Source organism: Protopterus annectens, chromosome 7.part0 (genome assembly GCF_019279795.1).
Source record: "Protopterus annectens isolate FY-2018-M chromosome 7.part0, PAN1.0, whole genome shotgun sequence".
Classification (NCBI taxonomy): domain Eukaryota; kingdom Metazoa; phylum Chordata; order Ceratodontiformes; family Protopteridae; genus Protopterus; species Protopterus annectens.
This window is the reverse complement of record NC_056739.1, coordinates 315,262,403-315,279,496: the sequence shown is the minus strand read 5'-3', so window position 1 is coordinate 315,279,496 and position 17,094 is coordinate 315,262,403. Positions and strand designations below refer to the sequence as shown.

The 17,094-nt window shown below is 40.3% G+C and overlaps 1 protein-coding gene across 1 annotated transcript in view; it reads left to right on the top strand.

Moving 5' to 3' along the window:
* Positions 1-17,094, top strand: part of EIF2D (eukaryotic translation initiation factor 2D) — a 486,000-nt gene that overhangs the window by 356,960 nt on the left and 111,946 nt on the right. Inside the window, exon 12 of the mRNA XM_044076862.1 lies at positions 14,378-14,473. Within this exon, the coding sequence (XP_043932797.1) occupies positions 14,378-14,473 (96 nt within the window). The remainder of the gene's footprint in view (positions 1-14,377; positions 14,474-17,094) is intronic.

Here is a 17,094-nt window from a genome sequence, read left to right as displayed (position 1 = left end):
AATAGTTTTTTGGTGCTCTAGATGTTTCCCGTTGTCGCCTGTGGCATCATTAGCCCCAACTAACCTGAGATCCTTTGAACCATTGGTAATAGTGCTGTAAGTTCTTTCGCCCCACTGATTTGAAACCTTTCGGCGATTAATTTCGCCTTTCTGTGCTATATAATTACTTCTGTTGGCAAAATTGTTGTATACAGAACCGTTGTCATAGGCAATCATATCGCGGGTTAATTTAACCTGCTTACGGCTGGTTACTTCGGCGGTATGTTGTTCTAATTCGTCGTGTAATGCCGTAAATAATTCACTCGCCTTAATATCACCCAACAGTCCTTTTAATTCACTCTCCACCTGCATAATCTCAACCTTTAGGTCACTCATTTTTTCAAGATTATTCTCAAGGAGTAACTTTAAAAAATCAATTCCAGCTGTGTTAAAAAAGTTAACCAAAGTCTTAAAGAATTGTGAAGCAATAGTAACCCCATTGGGACATTTGAAAAATCTTAGTCCCTTAGGGACTATTCCCAAGTCTATACAGCGCTTAAAATAGCAGTTTTCTAAATCAAGTGAGCGATGCCTTTTCAATAGCCTCACTAACAGATTACGCTTGTTGTTTACATCATTGTAATTAAGGTCACGGTGCTCTTTACCTGAATATCCAAACGGGTTTCGTACTCCGTCGAGAAAAATTTGCACTGACTTGCAACCAGCAACATTGTCCAAAAGAGATTTCCCTCGTGAACTAGACGCCGCTGCCCGGCAATAATCCTTGTCACGCTTGTCCCCAGCTTCAATAACCGTGTCAAGCTCTTGGAACGATGAATTGGGACTCAATTCCTCGTCGGTGCGCTCACCTGCCACGTTGGTACGTTCATTTTGATTGGCCTTCGAAACCAAAATTTTTAAAGAGCTTTGTATATCCAAAAGTGTAGCCGTCAAAAGCTCGCTTAAAGAAGTAGCCGCCGAAGTCGGCGTAGGATGTACTGATAAATTTAAAAGTTCATCATCTCCTACGTCAGACATTGCTCCAAAAAGCACCAGATAAAATATACGAAGCACAAAACCAAATAAATAATGTCACAGTCAAAGTATGAGATGAAAAACTCAGTTGCAATAGCGTAGTCAAAAGTTTAATACCCGCTTTCGTCACTGGACTTCATCAGAATGCAACAAATATCACAATTCAAAGCATTTAAATACTAAGACAAATTACATACTAATATGTAAACTGCAAGACAATGGGGGTTGTTTACATTAGTCAATGTTCCGGTTGTTTTGCTTTTTACATAGGAATGACCACACGTAGTTTAAAAACTAGAATCAGGGAGCATTTATATAGTATAAAGACGAAGGATGAAAACAACGCCCTTTATAAACACACTAAAGTTTGTAATACATACAAAACAATTTTTATTTGCTATTTTGGAAGTTGTGCACCCTGATCTTAGAGCAGGTGATTTCAAGAATTTTTTAGAACAGCGTGAAACTATGTGGCAAATCAAACTTAATGCAGATAAATTTCCCGGTTTAAACGATTCCATCAACATCAAATGCTTTTTAAAGTATAGGAAGTTACATGTTAACAAAGGATGTGATTCTCTTGAATTTTTTAGTTAAGTGAATAGTATTTTTATTTGGTTTTAACTATTCAATTAATTGATTTTTAATTGATTAATTAGTATGTAATTTGTCTTAGTATTTAAATGCTTTGAATTGTGATATTTGCTGCATTCTGATGAAGTCCAGTGACGAAAGCGGGTATTAAACTTTTGACTACGCTATTGCAACTGAGTTTTTCATCTCATACTTTGACTGTCACAGTTTGGAAGCAGTAATACCACTAATTCCCTGCCTACAACAGAAGTTTCGATGGTGGGCACAGGCATGTCACCTCAACAAGGGACAGCCTTTCACTCTACCCACAACCAGGCAGACACTAACAACAGATGCTTCGGATTACGCCTGGGGCGCACACATGGCAGGAAAATGTATTCAGGGCAAGTGGGCCGCAGACCAAATGCATCTTCACATCAATCAAAAAGAGATGTTAGCTGTGCAAAATGCCCTAACAGCTTTCAAGGACCTTCTGCATCCAGGACAACTATTATTAAAGACAGACAACACCACAGTTATGTGGTACATAAACAAGCAAGGGGGCACTCATTCTTATCCCCTATGCAGACACGCCATGACTTTGTGGAACACAGCTCTAACCTATCAAGTTCATCTACAAGCACAATTCCTGCCAGGAAAGAAAAATACTCTGGCAGACGACTTAAGCAGAAACATCATGGATCCTCACAAGTGGAAATTAAATCCACAAGTATTCAGCATGATATCACAAAAATGGGGGTGCCCAGACATAGATCTTTTGGCCTCCCCAATGTATTGCCAACTACAAAAATTCTGCACAAGGAATTATCACACACAAGCATGGAAAGTGGATGCTCTCTCGTTCAGCTGGAAAAGCCTAAAGGTTTATGCCTTCTCACCACTGCCTCTCCTTTCAAAGGCACTCCTAAAAGCCAGGCAAGAAAAAACACAGATGATCCTGATTGTCCCAGACTGGCCACGCCAGCACTGGTACCCAATCTTAAAGAGCTTAGCTCAAGGCCCACCATGGATTTTACCTCAAACTCCACACCTTCTGACTCAACAAAACAATCAGATCCTGCACAGTCAGTTCAAAACCTTAAACCTGGCTGCATGGCAGATTCCTTAGTCAAGCAGACAACACCCCTCTCTAAAGCTGCTATGGATGTCATTTTGGAGGCCAAGAGGCCTAGCACCAGGAAATCTTATTCAGAAAAGTGTCCCAAATATTCCTCAGATATTACAATACTTAACTGAGATGCTGGACAAGGACTATCTTTTTCATCCATTAAGATCCACGCCCCTGCCATCTCGGCTCATTACAACACAGATCCTCCTATTTTCTCTCATCCATTGCTAAAACAGTACCTCAGAGGGGTTAAAAACATAAGATCACCCCGGAGAGCACCAACACCAATTTGGGAACTCAATTTTGTCTTATAAAAACTAACTTTACCTTGTTTTGAGCCAGCCAATTCAGCAGAATTAAAACGTGTCATGGAAAACTGCTCTGCTTCTGGCAATAACCTCACGAAGAGACTCAGAGTTACAGGCACTAATGGCAGTGGAGCCTTTCATCATTTTTCACCAAGACAGGGTTTCTTTAAGAACAAACCATTTATGCCAAAGGTAGTATCCAGTGTGGCTCTTAACCAATCTATTCACTTGCCAACTTTTTATCCAAATCCACAGAACAAAGGGGAGAGACTTCTGCATTCATTGGACATACACAGACAGTTACTTTTCTACTTGGACAAAACAAAAGCTTTCAGAAAAACTGAGGAATTGTTTGTAGCATTTGCTGCAGGATCACAGGGAAAGGCTATTTCAAAGCAGACCATTTCAAAGTGGATAGGACACTGTATCCGTTTCTGCTACACACAGCATGGGAAACCTGTACCTAGTAATATTAGGCCACATTCCACCAGGGCAACAGCCACTTCAACTGCCTACCTTAGAGGAGTACCTACCAAAGACATCTTGGAAGCTGCAACTTGGAGTTCAGTGCACACCTTTACCAAGCATTATCACTTGCCTCTTTATTCTAGATCCAGAGCGGGCTTTGCCACTACAGTGCTGTAGGGCCTCATAGCCACCTCAAATCCTCTATAGAACCAGCCACCCTACCTCATCTTTGGGATTCAACCCAAGTGTAATGACTGCAGCAGTGAAACACGAACATAGTACAGTTTTGTACCTACCATAAATGTAGATGTTCGAGTGTCTTCACTGCTGCAGTCCAGGTTACCCTCCCTCCATCCCCTCTTTCTTAGCTGGAACTTATCTTCACTAAACTACCCTATACTACCTATGTGGTGTATTTGCTTGTAACTGAAAATTTTTGTTTTACTTTTTATGTATGTTTTATTAGCAATATGTATTGCCTATCTATTTGGGGGCACCTGACATCTGGGGCAAGAAAAACTGAAGAAAATGGCGTTGGCTGCATCTTATATACCCCTGGCGCACTAACGTCAGGGAAGAAGCGACAACAACCGACGCCGGACCAAGACTTTGTAACTCTGGCCGACTGCGGGACCGCCTGATGGCAGGATAACCCAAGTGTAATGACTGCAGCAGTGAAGACACTCGAACATCTACATGTATGGTAGGTACAAAACTGTACTTTTTTGTGACAGTAGGACATTTTATCAGCGTTTACTTATTTTGGGACATACTTATTACTAAAAACTTTAAGTGCTTTTTGTAATAAATGATCTGGTGCTGTCAGTTTATTTTTCTGGCTGGTGTTCTCTTCCCTAATTTGGTGGATCCTAAATCTGGTACCCCCTCCATCAAAATAGGTTGCAACTAAAAAGAAAAAAAAAAAGCAAAAGGAAAAAATTTCTCGGCCTACAGTTAGTGATTCTGTTAGAGCCACTGCTTGGCCTGCAGACCACTTATCTTTTGCACTTTGCACTTACTCACTCCAGTGTAGCTTTGCCAATCACTGTGGAACAGTGTTTAGACACATCCTCTGGGACACTTCCATTACCTGGCACATGTGTATGGGAGAACCAAACCCTTTAGGTGCAGGAGTAGTCCGGGATAAACAAACCCCTTGCCAGATGTAGTACTCTGTCCCCAGATGTTTTGTCTAATAGTAAAGTTCACAAGAAAAAGTAGTAGATGATTCATCATACAGCTAATAATCTGATTGAAGTTTTTTGTAGGGCTGATGTGGTTTCTTTGGCTAAGAGTGTTCTGCAGACAGCTACTTTTGGTGGTTGTGTTTTCATCCATGGCTGTAAGTGATTCTCTGGAAATTGAACCTGAACATAAGTTCAAGCAAGTGTGCAGCCTTCCTCAGATAATTACTAGATTTAGTGATGATTTTGCTTGGGAGCAGTTGGGAGCTAACCCAGAGATAGGTAGGGTTTATGACCTTATAGTGGATGAGATGCCCAATTCCGTGGTTATCCCTCCTCTCTTACTGACTTTGGAAGATGTATACAAAGCTGCCTGTGGGATGCCAATATCTATTTCAGGAGTGCATAAAAAGCCTCAGAGAAACTACAAGGTCTCTTTGGATATGATGCGTCTCGTCTCACTTGACTGCTGACCCAGCTGCATATTCCTAGCTACCTGTCAAATAAAAAGTCTTTGGCTTTATCTGATCCAATACCCCCCTGATGTTTGTGTCTTTCGGCTTTTCCCGGTTAGAGGTTGCCACAGCGGAACTCCAGTCCGCTAATGATTGGTAGTGGATTTTTACGTACCGGGTTACCAGTCCTGACGCACAACCTTCAGCGAAGGCACGCCCCATTCACGTATGCCTCCACACAGAAGACGCTCTAGCTGAGAATTGAACAGGACAACATCTTGCTATGAGGCGAATACCCCCCTGATAGAGGGAAATGGTTACAAGGCAAAATAGTGTCCATTTCTAGTAATATCTAGCCTTTAGAATAAAGAGCACAATAGAGTGCTCCAGTGGAAAAAAACAAACACAGTAAAAAAACAATTCCACCTTAGTCCACACTGCCTCACCAACTTGCTGAAATAAGACTTCCAATGTTGAAGATAACAGACAAAATGTTTATTCCATCAAGAAGACCAATAAAATGAAATGTAAAAGCCAGTAAATGCACAATAATCCCATCTCCCAATTGCAGTAGTCAAAGTGGTAAGCAGTTTCATCCACGTAAATCCTGGACTTTATCAAACTTAGTGCTTCACCATTGTGACTGCTGAAATACCATTACTCACTAACACAATCAATTGACAACCACTCCGTTAACGTTGCAAAAACTTTTTTTAACCCCTAAATTGCATGTAAAAAAAGGATGAAAATAAAAAATATATAAAAAATGTGTTGCATTACACCTGTAAAAAGTAAATGAGTAACATACTGGCCAGTGAACTGTCATATCAGATATTAACGTTTATTACAGAAGTTTGAGGCTGCCTCTTTCAAAACTGGTACCAGGGAAACATGTTCATTTATAGCTGGTGAGTAAGTGGCTCCCAACCTCAGTTGCCATTTAACTTCACTGCTACAAATCCTGTTACCCCAGTCCCCTCCCCGGGGATCCTTAGCAACAATTTCTAAAATCCCAAACTTAAACTTAACCTACCCAGGACATGTCATTGTGTGTTTGTAAAGGGAGTTGTTCATGTTTTTATTTTCAATGGCATATAGGTATTCGTAAATACGCTTATGTAATGCCCTCTCAGTTTTGCCAACGTAAAACCCTTGGCATCTTTGACAAACACACAAGTAAACTAATCCCTTACTACCACAGTTGACTAAATGTACCCTACTCCTAAATTCACCTGCCATCAAAGATGTATCCTCCAAAATACATGGGCAGTATCTATATGATCCACATTTTCTGGTCCCTTTGCCTCTATCATCCTGGGATAAGGGGTGTTCCAAGTAGTACTTAATACTGGGCCCTACTTTGTGTACAAAAAGAGGTGATGCCCCAACAACGTTGAACACCTCATTGTTACCTTCCAAAATGACCCAGTTTTTGGATACAGTTTTCCGTACGATCTGTCCCAAGGGGCTGAAATGTGTGACCATGGCATTAGAAAAATGACCATCCTGTTTCTGTTTGAACTCCTTAATAGACTTCACACTACCCAGTAGGGGTGTAAACTCCCCCCCCCATTCTTCCAAAACCTCCCTGGCTGTGTCAGGTTACCTAATTCAGCTTTGTAATCCATCAGGGTTGAACACATTCTAGCACCTCTAATCATCTGTCCTCTCACCAAATTTTTCTTTGTATAAAAAGGATGTTTACTGTCAAAAGCCAGAAAACTATTGGAGTATGTCGGTTTGCGGAATATTTTGGACGTAAATTGCTCGTAACATCCACGTAATTTATGCTATCTCTTGAAAAATGATGAGTGAACCTGAAATAGGGGCACACCTGATTGATGTAATCAAAAAAGCCGTACACCACTGACTCAGCCCCTTTCCACAGAACAAATATATCATCCAGGAACCGGAGGTATACAATCCATTTCGTCTCAAACCCAGAACTGAAAACAAACCTCTTCTCCCAGGACACCATGACTAAATTGGAAAAAATGGGGGCACTACTTGACCCCATAGCCACTCCTTTCTGTTGTCTAAAGTACTCGTCCTCAAAGGTTATGTAGTTGTTTTATAAAATAACTTCCATTACTTCCACAACAAAATGGATAAAGCCCCCCATCCAAGCTAGTGTGATCACATAGGGCCTCATGGAAAAGTTCCAGTCCTAAATCATGGGGTATAGAATTAAACAAGTCCACAACATCAGTAGTGGAAAAACCTGTTGTTATACTAAAATATTCCTGTTTAATCTTGGTTAAAAAATCCAATGAATCAATTAGGACACGAGGAAGGGGGCGCATAGCGCTCTTCAGAAGTCGGTCAACAAAAATATCCAAGGAATAAATGGAACTATTGTGGGCTGCCACAATCAGTCTGTATGGAGGATGCGCCGCATTGTTATGTACTTTGGGAATACCAAAGACCATAGGGATGTATGGATGTTTATTAATCAAGAAATGGTGAATCTCTTCATTAATTACCCCTTGCAATAAACTGTCCTCCAAGAAAAGTTGTATCCGCCTGTGGGCAGTGTGAATCTGATTGAGACCACTTTGTACTGATCGATGTCGTTCAGCATATTCGATATGTCATTGACATAGTCGTGCTTATCTACTATAACAACCCCTCCCCCCTTGTCGGGTTTCATGTTTCTCAAATTATCAGATGACCTCCGAATTCTTAATAACCCTTCTTCCCCCATCTAAGTTGTATTATCTTTACACCAGGGAGATTTATCAGGCCTACAACTCCCAGAAAGAAACCTTCTCAAACTACAGAGTAGGGTGCTAGCGGGGGGGGGGGGGGGTTAAACAAACTTTTCTTCTTGAAAAGTCCTTGCCTACTAGGAATGATAGTGTATTTAAAGAGGAGATCAAAATTCAGTTTCCTAAGGTACAATTTAAATTCAACTAAAACCTTAGAGATATCAAAGTTCCTACTAGGAACAAATTCCATTTCCCTCTTAAAAAGGGAAACATGGGTCTTGGTTATAATCTGGTCTGTGTAGTTGAAACTGTTGAAACCCAGGTAACTCAACATCTTCCCTCCAAAGGAAGTAATGATGGGTTCATTGCCATCGTTTAACTTTAATATCTGTTCCCCCTGTTGTTCCTCCAGTAATTCCTCTGATCTCTAGGTCTGTGCCCTTTCGTTGTGCCCTGCTGTACTAAAAAATTGTTGTGATTGTTTTGGTTCCTATTAAAGATCCTTTCGGACCTCCTTAGGAGTGGGTAACTCCGTTCAAAAACTTCTTCCTCATTAAAATATTGTTGCATTGCAACATCATTAACCCCATCCCCACACTCAAAACTACTGAATCTGTTCCTGCATCCATAACCCCCACCCTTCCCACACTAGTGGGGGGATCCAAGTAACTTTTAGGTAGTGGGTAAGCCATTTTTTTGTTTGTATTCCATTTCATCCCTTTTAAGTTTCCTTTGCTTCCTAACAACATTCTCCCTGACATGTTCTTCAGTTTTGTCAAACACACAATCATACTTAGCCTTATATCTAATAAAATTCACATCAGACTGTATTTCATCATTAAGTACATTAATATCATCAAACAATACATTAATTTCCGAAGTATTAATCCTAATGATGAACTGCAATAGTTCCATGCCATGACGATCAAACATGGCTAATAATTCTTCAAGTTCCGGCTGACTTACAGAAATCCCATTAGAGAATTTGTAAGTTTTCAGCCCTTTTGGAACTCTGTTCAGTCTTAAACATTCATTAAGATACGCATTGTCAATCTGTAGGTCATGTACCTACAGATACCTACAAAAATGTAGCCTTGGAATATTACATTATCAAGGTTATATGTATTGATTTATTTTACAGTGTGCATAAGGTTTGGATGGTTTTGCTACATCCTTATGTGCAGACCTGAAGTCTTATATAAATGAAATTGTTTTTAATTTCACTGTGGTTTCGAAACATGCTTTGAGAAGTGTGCTTGAATGTGCAGATAAAGTGTCGTGAAATGGTGCTGCTTTTGTTGTATTAAGAATATATGCTTTGTTATGTAATTAGAACTGCTCTGATTTGTTTAAAAGCTGAAATTTTGACTGAACCTTTAAGTTCTGAATTACTGTTTGGACCCTCTGTTACACAGGTTCTCAGTGGGATGATAAAGGGAAATTAATGTATGGGGTATCTAGGATGTTTCATGTTACCTATGTTCTCTCCAAACAAGTTGTTTTCCTCAAGGGTCAGAACAACCAAAATTCCTGGCCAAATAATGTCAGTGATACAAAAGGAAATGTCAGGAGAATAATTCTTTGAAACCGAACAAGAAGGGTTCCTTTCTGGAAAAGGATCAACTCCCTGCAAAAAAATAACTATGCTGAATCACAAAGCACCCTTACCTGCTTCCTGTCTCTTCCTCCTTCATCAAGTTATTCTGTCAACATGCAGCCTGGCCACAAATAATCTCCAGACAGATGGGTTATGAGAATAATTTATAGAGAATACCCTTTGCAGTGTTTTGAAAATTCTCCCCTTTCAGTGGAATTCTACCAGACTAGACAGAGCAGTTTCCTCCAGGGCCCCATCACATGGTAGAAGTAGGGGTCATAGAACCAGTGCCTGCAATAGACAATTGCAAGGATTTTACTCCAGAATCTTTTTGGTACCAAAAAGGAGCACTCCTGGAGACCCATCCTAGATTTCTCCTTTCTAAGCACCTTTGTAAAAGTTGCAGAATTTAAAATGCTCACCTTACAGTCAGTCCTAGCATTGCATCCAGACCACTGTTTCATGGCGACTCTAGATCTCAAGGATGCTTATCATATTCCTATTGTTCCCAATTTCGGGAAACTTGAGATTTCCTGTTTGGCTTACACTTTCAGTTTTCTGCATTAACCATTGGGCTATCTACTGCACCTCGAGTATTTCCAAAGTGTCTGTTCTTGGTGGTTTTTTGTTGCAGAACCCCAGGTATCCACATATTCCTTATTTAGGCAACTTGATGATTTATGCAGATTCGGACTACAGGTGCTTGGAAGTCCTTAGATAAGATTGCATCCCTTCTTTCCCCACCTGGACTTCACATTTAACCTTCAGAAGTCCTTCCACTCAACAAATTGTTTTCCTGGGTGTTGGATAGACACAGTAAAAAGAATGGCCTTCCTGCCAGAAGAGAAGCTCTAATTTAGTCGGGTATATTCTTGGATTTCTCTCTCCTAGATGTGGCCTCATCAAGAGTGTTCCTCAAAATTCTATGCCTCGTGGTATTAGTTGTCCTCATGATACAACTAGCCAGAATACACATGAGAAAAATTCAGTGGTATTTGAAGAATTGTTGGGTCCAGCAACTTCATCTCTTGGATTTCCTGGTACCAGTGCTAGGATTTGTGAAACAAAAACTGGAATGGTGGGGGATCCACCATCTCTGAATCCAGGACTCTGTCTCTCTCTTCAGATTCCAGTTCAGTCTCTTTAGATGGACTGTTCAGATTTTGCGTGTCCCGGGGAGTTCAAGTGCAAAACTTGGTGAGGCCCTTAAGACACGCCAGATGCGTAAATGTAAAAGAAATGTTGGGAGTGATTCATGCCTTAAAAGTTCTTCACCACTTATGGACTTCAGGCCCTCTTCTAGTTGGTCACAGACAACACTACTGTGATGTGATACCTGAACAAGCAAGAGAATACAAGGTCATACCCTTCATACCCACTTTGCTAGCTGGCAGTGATGACCTGGGAGCTTGACCATACACCATTCTCTAATTCTTCAGGTTTCATACATTGTTTTGGAGCAAAACACTGTGGCAGACAGAATAAGCAGATCCTGGACAGACCCTCACATGTGGAAGCTCCAAGGACTTGATCCGGAAATAGGGAATACTTCAGGTAGTTCTCTTTGTCTCCTTTCAAAACAGACAACTGAAAAGGTTCTGTTTGAGACATCCTTGTAGCCATGCTTGGAAGACGGATGCTGTAGCATTCCCATGGTTATGAATGTTCCTGTATGCATTTCCATGCTTTCCAATGGTTCCCAAATTACTTCTAAAGATTCAGAAAGAATCACCAAAGATCATTGTAGCAACCCTCCCTTTTGGCTTAGGCATAGTTGGTTATCCCTTTTATTGGAATTGGCCAAGGGCAGTTATAAGCTTCCTCACAGACTGGATCTGCTCACTCATCATCCGAGGTGAAAGGTGTACCTCAACTAAGAGCAATTACAGCATACAGCCAGGATGATTCTTTTTTGATATCTTTTAAGCACTTTTTCCATGAGGATGTGCAGCAAGTATTTAAGGAAGCAAGAAAACCTGCAACTAGAAAAATCTTGCGTTTCCAGGTGGAGGAGGTTTTCTAAATAGTGCCTAGGCAACAGCAGAGGTCCTGAAAGGGTTTTGACCCCTCTGGTTTTGAAATATTCTCAAAATGCATCTTGCAGCCATCTCACCCTGTCTGCTCATGGATCTCCCCTTTCGTCTTTCTTATGATCAAACAGTTGATGAAAGGAATGTTGCACATGAGATCTTCTCAAAAGCAAATTCCTCCTCCCTGGGATCTCAGCTTTGTTCTTGAAAAATTGACCTAACCTCCTTTTGAACCTGCCTGTCAGGCTGATTTTATAGTTCATTACTTGGAGGGCTTGTTTTACTCGTTTCTATGACATCTGCATGGCATGTCTGTGATCTGCAGTCTGTCATGATGGAACAATCTTATTTGATTTTTCACAAGAACAGGGTTGTGTTATGCACTAATCTGTCACTAATGTTTAAAGTTGTTTTTGAATTTATCTTCAATGAAGCCATCAGTCTCCCAGTGTTCTGTCCTGATCCAAAAAAACAAGGAAGACACAAATTCTACATGGCAGGGTAATTTATATTGCAAATCACAGAGAAACAATATTCTGCCCAATTTTATGCAGGTTGCTCAGAGGCTACATCCAGACATAGCGTAACAGTTACATATATGCCTTAAGTCAAAACAGAATTACAGTCATGATAGTGTTAAGTTGTTAGAGCATACCTTTCAGCTGTCCAGATTTTTACCTCTTATTTTTTTGTCTCTGTTCCTTATAAAATTTGTGGTTTTCTGGTAAATCAAAAAGGATTGAAGTCACTAAATAATGACACTCATTTGAGTTTCAGACTTCATACCCTTCAGAAAATATATAATAATGGAAAATCTGTCATAGGTGATTCCATTGCGAGACACTCAGATGTCCCTGTCACCAGGCTGGATAAGGAGAAGGTCATGGTCAGCTGCCTGTCTGGTGCCAGGATCTGTCATATCACTCATGCACTCAAGTCTCTCAACAACAGGTACTGTTATGACTCGGTCATAATCCATGTTGGTGTGAACGACTTGAGACGTACCTCTCTGGACTATATGAAGAGAGATGTGATTTAGTTCTTGGATTATGTGTCTCAAGGCTGGTATTTCCCTAGCCTTAAGCAGCATTTTACCTTCACCTAGGATGATGCCTCAATACAAACAGAAAATGATTGACTTCAATAATTGGCTTAGTTTCTGGTGTCATTCCAAGGGGATACAGAATCTGTCAGCCTGGGATGACATGTTCGACAGACTTCGATGCTTTGCCAGAGATAGTTTTCATCTGTCACTCCAGGGATTTCGACTGCTGGCCAAGGCTCTTGCCATCCTCATGGTGCCTTTTTTAGGCAGTGCCTCAAGGACAAAATTCCCAATGTAAGAACTCCATCTAAGAGCAACCTCAAGGTTTTACTACTAAATGCTAGGAGTCTGAACACAAAACCGCATTCACTGGAAGCAGTCCTCACCTTGGAAGACCTAGACATTTGTGCAGTCAGAGACCTGGTTCAAGGCTGTAGAGATAAACATTACAGGAGTGTGTTTACAACATTTGTGTCTTTGTGGATTTTGCCAATAAAAGAAGCTTGTGTTGGAACTGGTTTGGCCTCCGGTGCCTATTTTTCGCTTATTTGTTGCCGAAAATAGATAAAATGTAATACTTGTGCTATTTTATATTAATCTGCATGTCCAAGTGTGATAGTTTACTTTTAGCCAGCTTCTGGCAGTACTGGGTACCACAGATGCTGTTTTGTTGATATTAAGTTATAGACAATTATAACCCACCAACATAGGAGTGACAAGTTATTTTGAAGTTCAGTTTGGATGTCATCAGTGATAGACCCAGTCTTATGGAAGAGTGTATCATCTTTGTAGTAGGTTATTGCTGAGGAATATGAGGAATGTTTATTCTTTGAGATGTCCTTAATGAAACATGATGGTAATATGGGTTTGAGAACAGAAACATAAATCAACAGATGAAAGAAAATGTAAACATTGTAATGAAGAAACGACAAGGCATTATTTTTGGAATATAAAAGAATGAAGATTTTTGGAAAATTTTCAAAAAGAGTGTAAGTGAGATTTTGAAAATGTAAAAAATGGATATAATATTTTACAAGGAGTATGAAAAAGAAAAATGTGAAGTTAACAGATGGAATAAGATATTGATGGTAACAATATGGGTGTTGTGGAAAAGAAACTGTGATTAATTCCTGTATAATACAAAATAGGTATGATGAGTATGATGGTGTGTTGGCCGAAATAAAAAGATGATTGTAGAGGGATAGAATGAAAGATGTCAGATGGTGAAATTGAAGCAGTAAAATATTGCAAATCTCATGGAAATGTAAATAGAATGGAAGGTGTGTCATGTATTAAAATGTGTGTGTATGTGTGAAATATATATGTATATAAAGCAACCCTCTACTTCTTTTCATAAGTGCAATGGGATCTTTTATGTGCACTTGATTTACCCCCAACTCAAGCAGCGGGGATGATGGTTTAATGTTTCATCCGAAGGACGGTATAATCAGGAGTATGGCACTCCTGTTGCGTTGCACTGCAGTATCAGTAATCTTAAGTTAATTGAAGTACTCTGTGTGGGACCAGAATCCAAAGCTTTCTGGTCTTCAACAGCAAAGGTTAGAGGTGAGCTACTGGAGGGGGGGGGGGTGCACATTTTTAGATATTTCAGTGAAAGAAGAAACATTTCTGTTTAATTTCTGAATTCAACACGATACAGCAAAGAAAATATCAGGGTCAGAGATTACTGTTTCATTCAAAGTGGTTTAAGGATTTCCTTATTTTTAGTATAAAGTTACCAAGTTACTAACTCACATCCTCCCAAGTAAATATTTTTTAAGCTGTCATGTTCTTTTTCTTCAAGCTGACTTTTTTGTCAGATCTTTCGGAATTAGCTGTATATTTAACATTCCCTTTTTGTTTCAGCCTTGTCTCTGTCGATCCAGTTTTATGTGACTGTTTGCTGAACAAAGGAGAACAACATGAAGTAACACAGCTGCGATGGGATGAGCTCTTTACCAGGTAAATATTATTGTGTTTTCTTCTTATTGGATAGCCTGTAGTCCACCAGGCTCTTCCAATCAAAAGTTTCACCTGATTTCCTTAATTGTCTTTTTTTTAGAATTGACATGTGGTTAGAGAAGCCTTTTGACATCAGAAGGCAAGATCTGGATGCCCAGTATCACCATTCTGCTTAGAAAGAGTTTTTTTTTCCTTTTATTTCTGCAACTTGAGGGAATGTTCTAGTTGGGATGTCTTTGTAGATGAGTTTGTTTGAAATATGACACACACAGCCTTTCAGATGCAGCTGTCCAGGTGCTTTTCCTGGTCCTTCCCCAGGTATTATTGCCACTGTTTGCCTTTTGCAGCCAGTTAGCTGTTTACTTCTGTGTTGGTCTTTATCAGTACATCTGGCAGTTAGTGCAGAGGATTAAGACTATGAGCTGTTAATAAGCTGCACAAGTTTCTTGGATGGTTTTGGCCTGCTGTGTTTTTTCAGCAAAGTTAAGTATTGCTAAATCTGTTAAACATGTCATAAGTAATTTTACATAATTGTATCTTTTTTTCTTGATAAAAGATGTATGTTATCTAAGAAAGTCACCATCAAGACCTTGTGGGCATCACCTAAGAATATTGTTTACATCGTGTTTTTTTTTTTTTTGGGGGGGGCAAGGCACTTCCTAGATTCCCATTCTGTGTGACACTTTCAGATAGAAAATTTTTGCCAGAATAAATAATGTATGTGAGTTAGTTACACATTACAAGTGATTAAATATTTATGCTGCTTCATATGCTGTCTCATACTTTTTGTTTGTTCAAAACAAAATTGAGGTGGTAAAAAAAAATAGATCCATAAAGTAAAAAAAAAAAAAGTCATGGTGGGGAACCTTTATAGTCTTCAGACGAACAGGATACATGCATCTCAGGGCCATAATTTCAGAATGGAGTTACTCTCTTATCAGACTCTAAATTTCAGGTTTGTCCATCCCCTCCAGGAGGTGAAATCCACTTGTTTCTTCCAAGCTTCCTCAAACTTGTATTCTTTGTGAAAAGCAGAGAGAATTTTAAGTATAGAAAAGAAAAAATTCCTACCCAGGGCAGCTGTCTTAGTTTCTGCCACTCCTTTACATTCACATTTTCTTCTACTGTGGTGGGGATTTCCATGAACTGGACAGAAGTACGGGAAATTCTCATTTGCACCACCCTATTTGTTACTGATAAGAGGACAGTGATAAAGCACTAGTGTCAGAATATACGTTTTTAGTAGAATTATTTCAGATGGTGCAGTGGTTAGCATTGTTGACTCACAGCAAGAGGTTCTCCGGTTCGATCCTCGACTGGAGTGCCTTCTGTGCGGACTCTGCATGTCCTCCCTGTGGTCGCGTGGGTTTTCTCCCACATCCCAAAGACATGCTGTAGGTGGATTGGATACTCTAAATTGGCCCTAGGTGTGAATGCGTGTATGTGTGTGCCTTCTGTGGAAGGTTGGGCGCCGGGCTGGCAACTCGACACTGTAAAACTCCACTGCCAATCATGAGCGGACAGGTGATCCGCTGTGGCAACCCCTAAGTGGGAAAAGCTGAAAGAAGAAGTAGAATTATTTCAGACATAAACAGGCTAGGCCAGAAATTATATTTGTATTTCTGTGAGCATTATTTCAGATATTGCTTCTAAGTAAGCTAGGCCAAAAAGAATATTTCTGTACTGCGACATTATTTCAGATATTCTTCATAGGTTCATAGGTAGGTACTAGGCTATCAGCCCAAGGGCCTACGTATGCCTAGCCAACAAGGTTCCCTGGCTTACACCACCCAAGAAAGTTATTTTCCTGTGCCAGTGTCGAGCAGAGACACAGAAGTGATCCCCAGTGTGTATTTCCTATTTCCCATCCACTAATCAAGATTTTTCTTGAAGAGTGCTAATGAAGAACTTTGCTTGACATAGATGGGTAGCCTTTTCCAGAGTATGGGAAGTCTCTGGGACAGGAATCTATATGTCCTGTTTATTGTGGTGACAAGGTTTAGGTCCCTAGAGTGTGTAGCTTGGAGGGATTGGGATTTCTTTAGGTGTAGCATGTCCAACAGCTCTGGGTTTGACATAGCTTTACATGTTAGGCAGAGATCACCTCGGCGTAGGCGATATGCTATGGAGTAAAGCTGGAGTTTTTTGAGACGGTCAGTGTAGGGCATTTGTTTGAGGCCAGTAATCCTCTTTGTAAGGTACTTCTGTGGCCTTTCCAGCTGCTGCAGATGACTTGTGAGGTACATTCCAAAAGGGGCGTTGTACTCTATAATGGGTCTGAGTGTCGAGTAGAGAGGAACAATGACGTCTTTTTTTTCCTGGATGAGAACCCTTTTATGATGAGGTGTGCCATGTAGCAGGACTTCCTGACTACTGTGGCGATGTGACTATCAAAGGAGAGACTACTGTCCACCTGGGTCCCAAGGTCTCTTATCACACATTCAGTGTTAAGTAGATTGCTGCCTATGTGGTAGTTCATGGGTACAGAGTTTTTACCAAAAGGGATGACACTGCACTTTTTGGCATTGAGCTTGAGGCCATGGCTCTGACACCAAGCATCTGTCTCAGCGAGGCCCTTCTGTAGGATGTCCACATCATTTGGGGACTTGACTATGGCTCCT